Genomic DNA, 11,403 nt, shown 5'->3' on the forward strand with positions numbered 1-11,403 from the left:
AACAAAATTTGCCCTTTGAACCCCCCCCCCCCCCACCACCACTACCACCTCTACACTCAGATACAAAGATACTTTCAGTAGTAATTGTACCATTCTGACAATACATGGGCAACAAATGGGCAATTGTATACAATGCACAGGAACAGTCAGTTAAACTGGTAAGATATTCAGGCAGCAAATGGGCAATATTTACAATATACAGGCTGTATTTGTGCTATTGTGACAAAATGCGAGCAACATATGGACAAACATGACAATACAATGACAACAAACAGGCAATTGTGACTATATACAGTCAACAATTTTGTAATCGTGAAAGCATACAAGCAATCGTGACAATATGCAGGCCAAAAAAAATGGACAATTGTGACATTATAAGGACATCAGATGGCCAATTGTGAGCACAGTCACATAGTAGTTAGCACTTCTGCCTTTCAGCACAGGGGGTCCCAAATTCAAATCCCAGCCAGGACACCACCGGCAAAGAGTTTGCATGTTCTCCCAGTGATTGCATGGGTTTCCTCCGGGTACTCCGGTTTCCTCCCATACTCCAAAGACATGCTGGTAGGTTAATTGGCTCCTGTGTAAGTTGCCCCTCTATGTATGTGAGATAGGGAACTTAGATTGTAAGCTCCTTGAGGGCAGGGACTGTTGTGAATGTAAACCTCTGCATAAATTGTCAGCGCTATATAAATACCTGAAATAAGTAAATAATAGTTTCCTGACAACACATGTGCCAATCATATAAATATGGACAAAACAAATAGGCAATTGTGATAATATATGGCTTAAAAATAACCCCCCCCCCCCCCCCCCATGGACGAGCACACCATATATTCGTTGGAAAATGGAATTTATTAGTCAAACACTATCCTCCGCCATTATGCTTAGCACTGTACAGCCATAGAGTTGCAAAGGAGCAAAGCTGCTGCAGCGAACTGAAGTGTTGCAGAACAGCCACTCAGTGCTCGGCTAAGGAACTGAACGCGCCTCAGGCCTTCTTATCTACCTGATTACTGTTTCCCCTGACAGCAGATGGCCAACCAGCTCAGGGCCCACCAACAAACACAAGATTGTCACATGGATTGGGTAACAGCCAACTCCACTCCCGTCTATAGGTACCCTTAGCAAGAACAAGCTGATACTTCATGACTTTGGTAGGGGGAAGAGTGGGAAGGGGGGGTCGGTACTGGAGCTTATAAGTGGGACATAAATAGCAATCATAACAGGCTTCTTTCCTACCTGATTGATTTTTTCCCTGACAGTGGATGGCCACCCAGCTCAGGGTCCACCAACAAACACAAGATTGTCGCTTGGATTGGACTACAGCCATCTCAGGTCTATGGGTACCCTTAATAGGAACACTTTGATGACTTTGGTGTTAAAGTGACATTAAAGTCCTCCCCCCCTCCCCAATGCTGCTTTAAGGACTTACTTTAAATGATGCCTCTTGATCCGATCATCTTCTTTCCAGTATTTTTCAGGAGTTCCTCCAGTACTGGTGCCGGTCTCTGATCCAGCGCTGACTGCTGTGTCTTCTGTGTCTGACGGTGCCTGTGCGGCCATCGACTTACCCTGTGTCTCCCCTCTTTTCCCGGCTGAAGATCTCTACTTCGCATGCGCCCACCTCATGATCCTTCACGCCCGCTCATGATCCTTCACGGCCGCTCGAGAATCTTCAGATCTTTGAAAGGTAGAAATGTCACCAGCACACCAGAATCCTTGTAGGATAGCAGAATGTTCATTGATTTGAAATTCCTTGTCATATAAACATTTGTATTTATATGACAAGGAACTTCAAATCAATGAACATTCTGCTATCCTTAGAGGATTTTGATTTGCTGGTGACATTTCTGGGCAACTGCCATGGGCACAGTTTTTATGTGAAGGGCACAAAAACATCCCCATTGCAGCAGCGTCACTGGCTGCATTCCCGACCAGTCCGTACAGATTAAAAGACACCACCGCTACCTTGGATTCTCACCCACAGATATGGTGAAAATTTGTAACAGATTGTGCCTCTGCCCAAATTCCCCTCCCAGCATTGCTGCCCAGATTCCGCACCCACAAGCAGGGTGCAGGGTTAATGACAGTGCCACAGATCCACTGCTCAGACTCTCTGCCCATAGAGGGGGTCATGCAGTAAAGCGGGCTCAGCTCCTCTAGCTCCATGGCTGAGTGGCCCAGCAGTAGGGGATAGATGTGTTGCAGCACAGCCCTATGTTTTCAAGCTACTGCACTCAGGGCCCGTTCATACATACTGCGGCGACCTGTGTTTTATCACATTGGTTCAACACAGATCACTGCAAGGACACATATAAAACAATTGTTTTCTATGTGCCTCATTTACACCACAACATGGGTTTGATGAGTGGTGCACTGTAGTAAAATGAAAGCATGCTGTATTTTATCGCAGCAGACTGGACACCACCGTAGGTCGCCACATGACAGTGCAGCACACCGTGATACAACTGACTGTGTAGCCACAACACACTTGCCCATCGTAGTGATCCAGTAGAGGGAATGCAGTGTTTTAGCAGATGGGCTAGTGTGATCAGGCCCTCACTGCTCACATAGTATATGTCACCACACTGCTACGTACGAAGAGTAGAGTACACTCTACACATATAATAAATGCAGTGTTTCTAATGCTTTCACTATTATATTGCATATACACACTCAGTTTACATTCATCACTCTATCTGTTTGTGTATATTCTATCTATCTATCTATCTATCTATCTATCTATCTATCTATCTATCTATCTATCTATCTGTCTGTCTTGTCATTTGGGCCGGGTGATTTCGCAGACGAACCATACTGTCAGCGACTCTCTCCGGCATCCCGCCAAGGTTATTGACATCATCAGTTTCCAGGAGCTTTGGGGGAGCAAGCCAGAGTGTCCCACTCAGCTTCTGACAAACGGTGGGAAGCCAAACAGAGCATCAAGGGTTGCTCTTAGCAACCTGGGATGCTGTGGCTGCCCCCTTTTGCCCCTACCACCCAGCCGCCCCCCAATGAGATGCCGCCTGAGGCAACCGCTTCAAGCTGCCTCATTATAGGGCCGGGACTGTTGGGGGCCAGCTGTGAGTGAATTTTGTTTTAATAAATCAATTTTATTTTAAAATGTTTAAAATATTTTCTTGTCTTGAAAAAACACTAATTTGTGTGTAATAAACCGGGGTGGTGGGGGTGGGGGGTCACAATTTGGCATCTTTGCACTGGAAGCACTTGCCTTGTCCAGGCACTAAATACAGGCACTAAATACACTACATGCTTCAAACAAATAAAACATTTTTTTAAAATATAATATAACTAATAATGCAAACTCCATGTGAGTGATAGTTGTTTTTCCTATCTGATCTACAGTTTCAGTAGCACCTGATCACTATCCATGTCCCATGTATGTTAAGCCTGTCTTGCACAGCTGATATTTAATTCGCCATGAATGCTGAATAACCAGTAAATCCAAGTAAAGCCTTAGAACCAGTCTGTCCAGCCTGTACAGTCTGATGCCATGACTCCATCAATAACTGTCACACTGACCCTACCACTGCAGCTTGCTAACTTTGCAAGGGGTGGGGATGGCAGTCAAGGAGGGAGGGAGGGGGTGAGCCTGGAAATGGGCAGGAGGGAGGCTGGAAGAGGAAAGCCGTTGCTACAACTAAAAGGAGAAAAAAAGGCAAAGACTCCAGCGTCCCTGACACCCGATCAAAGCAACAGTGCCAAAACTGATTGAAGACCTCGCCCCGTGTATATAAGAGGTCAGAGCCCGTACTGGGCTAGTAGCATCCAGACAGCATCCTCTGTGCACAGCACCCAGGAGAAGTCATGGCAGATACCCTGAGGAGGCTGACCAACAGCGAGACATGCAAACTGCTGCAAGACAAGCTAGAGGACTGGTACAAGGACTATCATGTGAGTAGCCCAAGGGCACAAAGACTTTATACCGGATCAGCAAAAAATAGATTGTTAAATGTTCATCTGTAAAGTATAAAATCTGCAAAATATGAGATCTGCAAAGGATAGGCTCTGCAAAGTATAAGAGATTTTCATATGATATATCCTCTTTATTTTTTCACATTTTATATGCACAAAATGATGTTGCTCCCACTGTAAGTTTATATAGTTTAGCTCGCACTGTGTGCCCATCAGATAACTGCTCTATTATAAATGCACCATGCAAACTGTACGTGGCTTGATGAACTCCTATGTGCATAGATCTCCTCTGTGACATGGGCGATGTGTTTGTGGATAATGTGTGTGTGATGAATCGGTGTATGGAATGTGCAAATAGTTCTCGTGCTACAGTTTGCATTGCAGGGATTGGAATTGTGAAAGAAAGCGGTAACCAGGGACGCTTGTTGCCATGGAGACAGAAAACCTTTTCAGGACAGATCTCTGTTCCCCAGCCAGCAGCTAATGTCGCAACATCACTACGATCCCGTCTGTTTACTGTTCTGTATAATACAGGAAGTAGATGAAAGGATTGTATCCATTCACTGTATGCTCAACACGACTCATTGTACCAATATGAAAGATTACATTGAGATAGACTTTAGATCAATACATTTATAGATTAATAATCTGTATTTACCTTCATTCCTCTTATGTTCTTTCACACAATCACCATCCATCATTTCTTTTTTAATTTCAAACCAAAAATATCTTTATTTTGAATATACCAATTTCTGCACATTTTCCTAACATTACTTCTCTCATCCCCCTCCCTCTCTCTTTCTTCCCCTCTCTCTCTCTTTCTCTCTTTTTCTCTTTCTTTCCCTTGCTTTTCTCTTTCTTTCTTCTTTTTTTCTCTTTCTTATTCTTTCTATTTTTTTCTTTCTTTCCCTTTTTATTGTATTTTATTTTACTAGGTTTTTTCTTTCTTTCTTTCTTTCTTTCTTTCTTTCTTTCTTATCTCTCTCTCTCTCTCTCTCTCTCTCGCCTTGGTGTATCCCTTAAACTGCACATTAACATCATCAAAATACACCCATCAGTATAAGATTTGAACAGCGTGTGTTCCATTTAGTGGGGATTTAACCAATTCCTTAGGACCAGTCATACAATCACACAGGTTTTCAGAATAGCATATATTTTTATATAATACACACATTTAGATTTATATAGTAAATGTTGAGCATCCTTACTGTTTCTTCCAAAACATAATCTTTTTTTTCTGGTTTCAACCACATTGCATTTTCTTTTCTTTAGTAAAACCTTTTTTTTTATTATTATTATTATGCAACATGTAGCTATCAGTTAAAGTGGAACTCCACTGTCTCTGTCCCCAGTGGGAGGAATTTTCCTTTACTTCCTGTCTAGGAGTAATGGCAAGAAGTGAGTAGAACTTTGGAACAAGTATACCCATCAGAGGATTCCCTCTCACCTCCATCTTTTGGTAACATTAGAAAACTTTTGGCCTTGCCTTCACCTGCTGCTCTGGTGACAATGGTGGAAGTACAAATAGTGATTGTAAGTCTTCCCAACAGGACACCAAAAGCAGTAGACTCCTGTCAACGTTTTTATCTTCCTAACTACAGTATATCCAAAGATAAACTTTGAAGTTCTACTTTAAATGCAAAGCTGGATTTTCATCATGTGCCTTAAATAGACCAATTTACACTCGTTTTTCCCAATTATTACATATTTCTGTAGTCGTGTATCATGGATTTTGTTTAATTAAACTACATTTAAAATATACGCCCTCGGGTTCACTGCTAGAAAGAAGCCTGTGATCAGTCTGTAAAGTGGCAAGGGTTTAGGTTGTCTTTAAAGGAAAACCTGGAAGAAATAAGGGGCTGACATTGCTGATGTCCTCCTGAAAATGCTACTTGTCTGGTTGACCTTGAAATTATTGACCTTGAAGTAGAGTTACAGTGTCAGGACATCTGTTCTGTATACTTTTACCAGGTTCATGACTAAAAACGACTGTCATTGGCCTGTACAAGTGGTAGATTTGTTATTTTGATATGCTATTTTGTTTGTTGTCTTTGCCACTTTAAGGCCCCATTCACACCTGACCGTTTTGTAGCGCGTCCTACGCTCGATGAACGCTCTACAAAACGGTCAAAAAAATAAATAGCATTGTAGTCAATGGTATCGTTCCCACCTGTCCGTATTTCCGCCCGTCCCGAACGCACTACAAAACGGCCCACGCATGAAAAGGTCCCGGAGCGTTTTTTGCTGCGTATTGGTCCGTTTTGTAGGGCGTTTTCCATTTGTATACTGCCAAGTAGCCTTTGGAATCGCGCGACGGTCGCGCGACTTTTTTACCGCGAATCGCGGTAAAAAAACCGCGTGACGGTCGCGCGACAGACGCGCATATTACAATACGCATAGGTGTGAATGGGGGCCTAAATACAAACCACAAATGGTGAACCAAGAGGCAGCTCACCTAAAATATTGAGGTATATGGTATGTCATAAGCACACCCAAAGCAATTTTAAAGATCACATACAGGCAAAGTTTTGGAGTCACTAGGGCTTATACATCTCTGTGATGCGGGAAGCATGTGCGTTCCTGTACGAGGGCCCATGTTATACTGTTGGACGCACTGCAGTGCCTTGATTTCCTGAAGTAGTATAAAAATCTCAAACTTTTTTTTATGATGAATCCAGATCAAACAAATATAAATTGCCAAGCAAAGTTTTTATTTTTTATTTCGTTTTATAATATATTTTTGCCCAGGCACTTACAGTCATCATGTTTCCAAACAGCTCCAACTTTCCCAGCTCAGCTTCCCTGGACTTCCTGTCTAGAACAAGATCACAAGAAACAGCGCAGTCTCCAGCAGCTGTCCATTTATTAGCTTGGAGAAGGGAGGAGGAAGGAGGAGAGAGTAGCAGGGAAGTTGCTTGCTTTGCTGAACCTGTGTGTTTGTGAAGACACACACAGTTTACTAGCTCACACAAGGGTGGCTCCATAGTCTCTTGCAAGGGAAAGGAGCCACGCCAAAACAGGATATCAGGGCCAGTGCTCACCGACCAGCTGATTCTGCAGGAAACTAACATTTTAACATCAAGTGATTAAACCAGAATTTGAAATAGCTATAAAATCTTTTCACTTTAATGTCATTTTAATGGCACGTAGCCATTGCATGTGTGTTGCGTCGCACCACAACGCATACTAACTTTATGCCATATTTTGTGCTGCAATTTGTTCTTAAACAAAAGTCTCATGCACTTCTTATAGTGTGATTCAGATACATTAGCCAGCCTGTTCAAATTAATGGGCTGCCCTACCCCAATGCACCCTTCACTTTTCAGCGCACCTTCTATGTTAGGAACACAGAAATGTGAACAGAGCCCGGATGGAATCCTTAGAAGTGATATGGTGTTAGATATCACTTTTGCCTGATAAAAGAGTCAATTTATTGGCATAGGAACATTGGCATTATGTGATCATTAAAACTGCATAGGACAAGCAACTGGATGTGCTGATGACATGCTACATACTGCAGATTTATATAGATGAGTCCACCTGTCACGGTCATTTCAGCACCAATTTCTGTGAAGATCCTGCGTTGTCATTTCATAACATACTACCCTAGGAATGGGCTTGTAAGTTCTTAGCACAGGAGTAGGTTTCCTCGGCACTCCAGCTGTGGTAAAACTATAAATCCCACTGGGCACTGCAAGACTCTAACAGCTACAGGGATGACTCCCATAGACAGAGGCATAATGGCATTTGTAGTTTCATCAGAGCTATAGGTGTCAAGGTTGCCTACCTCTGCCTTTCCACAAATCAAGGTCTGCTCATTTGCTTAATTATGCACAACAAATAAACTTCAATTTCTCTGTTTCTGGCATGTTAAGTAGTTCACGCTGTGCAGGGCCCAAATTCTGTATATATACATTCCTATTGCTATCACTGGACCAGTTTAAATTCCAGCTCAAACGTTTTTCCTTAGCTTTGAGTGGGGATGGGTTAAAACTTCTGTCAAGTTTATATTGATGGGGAGATTTCCCCTCGATTTGTATCACTGTGACAACAGGAGAAGACATGAGCGGAATGTCCGTTACTGCGATAGGAAGGCACTGACCGCGATTCTGACTTTTCTTTTTTTAAATTAAAAACACAATTTCTCCCTTAGAAGTTGGACTTTAAAATTGAACCCTCAGATAAGTAAATATTATATACACTTCCCAGATGTGTATTCTTACTTGAGCGCCCATTCTGTGGTGCGTTTTTCCTACGGTGCGGTGCGACCTGTAGTGCAGGGGTGGGCAACTCCGGCCCTCCAGCTGTTGTGGAATTACTAGTCCCATCAGGCATTGCAAGACTGACAGTTACAGAGGCAAAGGCATGTTGGGGTTTGTAGTTAAAGCACAGCTGGAGGGCCGGAGTTGCCTTCCTCTGCTGTAGTGTGAAGACCAGCTGGGTACCTCCCGCAGCTTTGTTCTCTGCACAGGCTATGTACAACAATAATACCTGGGTTTACAAATGCATTTGGGCACACATTGTGGATTTATATCCTTTGCGGCTATTCAGGAGCATATTTAAATGAACGTTTTTGTAGCCTGGACTTCAGCTTTAACACATACCTGTATTTTATAACATATAGGAGTTATGATAAAATGATTCAGTTTCTCTAATGTTAGAACTGAAGTCTTGGCTAGTCTTTTGGTTTGTCTTAAAACTCACAGGGCATAAACAAAGATAGGTTTGGGTCTTTCCCACTTTTTGTTGATGGATCTATCAAGCAATTCAAAATGGTTGCTATGGGACACAATGTCAGGCAACATTAGCAAAAACCACAGGAGTGAATGTAAACACAGATAACAGAACTATTTGTTATTCTAATAGCTAATAAAAAGTACATCTCTAATGTGGTTTTAAAGCAGCGCTCCAGGGGAAAAAATACCCCCCCCCCCCACAAATTAATAATCCTTGCAGTGGGGCTTTATTTTTGACCATAAATACCCTTTAATTGACTGTAGTCAGGCCCAGATCATCCATATATGCAAACCTAGGCAAAAGCCTATTGGCTCGGTGAATGTCCAGGGGTCCAGCTACAATCGTCATGCTTGATGGTTCTGGAGTAAATCAGAGAAATAGAACAATTAGTCAGAGTTGTGCACATGCCTGTCACTTAACTAGAGAGAATACGCTTTTAGGCATTTGTTGTCTATAGGGGTCGAGTCATAAAAGTACAGACATTGCAAATGGCACAAATGCAACAGAAAATTATTCTGTAGCAATTCAAATCGCTCCTACAAAACTTTTCATATATTCTGGAACCAATGATAAAAAAGAACCCTTTAGGGCTCTTCAAAATTGACAACCTAACAGTGAAAGACTTATTATAGAGGATGCCTATAACATAATGTTCAACAAAGGGCACACATAATGTCTAGTGTATGTGATGCTAGAGACAATTTTTAAAGACTGCAGACACATGAGAAAAAATAATGTTTAGAGCTTGTGGACATGTTACTGGTTTGGTTGGAGACTGGAGACATGCTTCAGAAGACAGTGAGAGACTGGGCACATTATACATTAGGCTAGTGGAGATGACTGCTATACCCTACAGATCAATGCCTCCCTCTATAGACTGCTTATTTAGCGCATATATGTCCATGGTGAGGACCTACCGCTGTGTTGTTCCCTACATTTGCTTGATTATTGCCAGCAGCTTACAAACATTGGGCCATGTATGGCCAACCTAAAAGTTCAAGGGGCTATGAAGGTGTACTGAAAGTTGAACTCCAGGCAATTAGTTAAAAACTTACATTAGATACATATGTGAGAGGTGTTTTACCTGGCAAAGGATTTGTGTTGCTGTACATCTAGCCCTGAGTAATACCTCAATAGCTGGCAGAGACGCACAGATCCTTTTTAAGATGACAGAGCAGGTCCTGATTGGTGGATTACAGCAGGACGATGCTGGATTCACTGGTTAGCTGAGTTTGCTATTTGAGCTCAACCCAGCACACAAGGTAAGAGGGGGTTAACAGCAAATTAACCCTGAGAAGGATGGGGTGGGGGAGGTGAAGTTCCTCTTTAACTATTACCAATTACTTTCTATTGCACAAGAATCATGGTAGCCTGTCAGCTCTCTAATGTAGATGGCCAGCAGATGTTTCTAAACTGTTAGAAACTGTCTGGAACCCAACCATAGAGCATATCAGTAAAAAATAAATCAAGGCAACTGCACTTGCTGTATTTTTCTTTCTCATCCAACCAGCTTTCTCAATTCAGAATGACTGGTGAATCTTGCTCCAATCAACATAATCTGTTAATCATAACCAGCATGGGGCCAGAGAGCTCATGGAGGAAAGGTGTTGATTGTATTTGCATAATTGGAGCTAGCAGGTGTTAACCCGTCCAGAGAGGTGTTAAAACAGCATTGTATGCGGCAGACAATAGATTTCACCTCTATTCGAGCTTGGCTTCTCCATTTTGACATAAATATCCTCCTCCCTGTCTAGGATGCGTACTTGACTGTCTTCAAAGAAGTGACCTTTTTCCTTTAGATGTAGGTACACTGCTGAATCCTGACCAGAGGGTTTGGCTCTTCTATGCTGTGCCATACACAGGTGTAACTGCTGTTTTGTTTCACCGACATACAGTGCTGAGCACTCCTCACTGCACTGGACTGTATATACAATGTTGTTCATTTTGTGTTTTGGTGTTGGTTCTTTTGGGTGAACCAGTTGTTGTCTCAGTGTATTGCTGGGTTTAAAGCAGACCAGGATGGAATGTTTATTAAAAATTCTTCTGAGTTTCTCAGACACCCTAGCAGCATATGGGATGACCATATTATTCAGTTTGTCATGCTTTTTCACCCTCACTGGTAGTCTTGGTGTTCTTTCGTCTTCTTTCTATTTTGACAAAGGCCCAGTCTGAATACCCGCAAGTTTTAAGAGCCCCTCTGAGGTGTTTGAATTCCTCCATCTTGGCCTACGTGCTGGTGGGAATTGTTTTTGCCTGGTGGAGTAGAGTCCTGATGACTCCCATTCAGTGGCCAAGAGAGTAGTGGGCGTTAAATAGCAGGTACTGGTCCTTGTGTGTTGGTTTTCTGTAGACCTCTATTTCTAGCCTCCTTCCCTCTTCTGTGAAACTGTGTTTCTACAAATTCTTATCACTAGGAGAGCTAACTATGATTAAAAAAAGCCTGCATGCCCCTTTCCCATCTTGTAGTGCTAAACAGCCAGCCATACCAGGCATGCTGGCTGGTATGCCCATAGCTAGTTGTCAGCGAGTGTGACGCTCCTCTGCTATGTTGCTATCAGCTCTGATGTCCATCAGCATTAAGGGAAGGCACTAAGCTCTTTGCTACCCCAGGTGCCTAGAATAGGGCAAGTAGTTGGTCAGCACCTTCTATTGAACTGGGTTTAACAGAAAGGGCTTGAATACTAACCAGTTCATTGCATGTGTGATTTAGAAGGGTTGACACATAAC

General features: G+C 42.6%; 1 protein-coding gene across 1 annotated transcript in view; it reads left to right on the plus strand.

Moving 5' to 3' along the window:
- The first annotated feature begins 3,695 nt into the window (after window positions 1-3,695).
- SPATA18 (spermatogenesis associated 18) overlaps window positions 3,696-11,403 on the plus strand; it is a 23,591-nt gene continuing 15,883 nt past the window's right edge. Inside the window, exon 1 of the mRNA XM_018575784.1 lies at window positions 3,696-3,918. Coding sequence (XP_018431286.1) covers window positions 3,832-3,918 — 87 coding nt within the window. The 5' untranslated portion in view covers window positions 3,696-3,831. The remainder of the gene's footprint in view (window positions 3,919-11,403) is intronic.

This window comes from Nanorana parkeri, unplaced genomic scaffold (genome assembly GCF_000935625.1).
Source record: "Nanorana parkeri isolate BGI_ZX_2015 unplaced genomic scaffold, ASM93562v1 scaffold54, whole genome shotgun sequence".
NCBI classification, from domain to species: Eukaryota; Metazoa; Chordata; class Amphibia; order Anura; family Dicroglossidae; genus Nanorana; species Nanorana parkeri.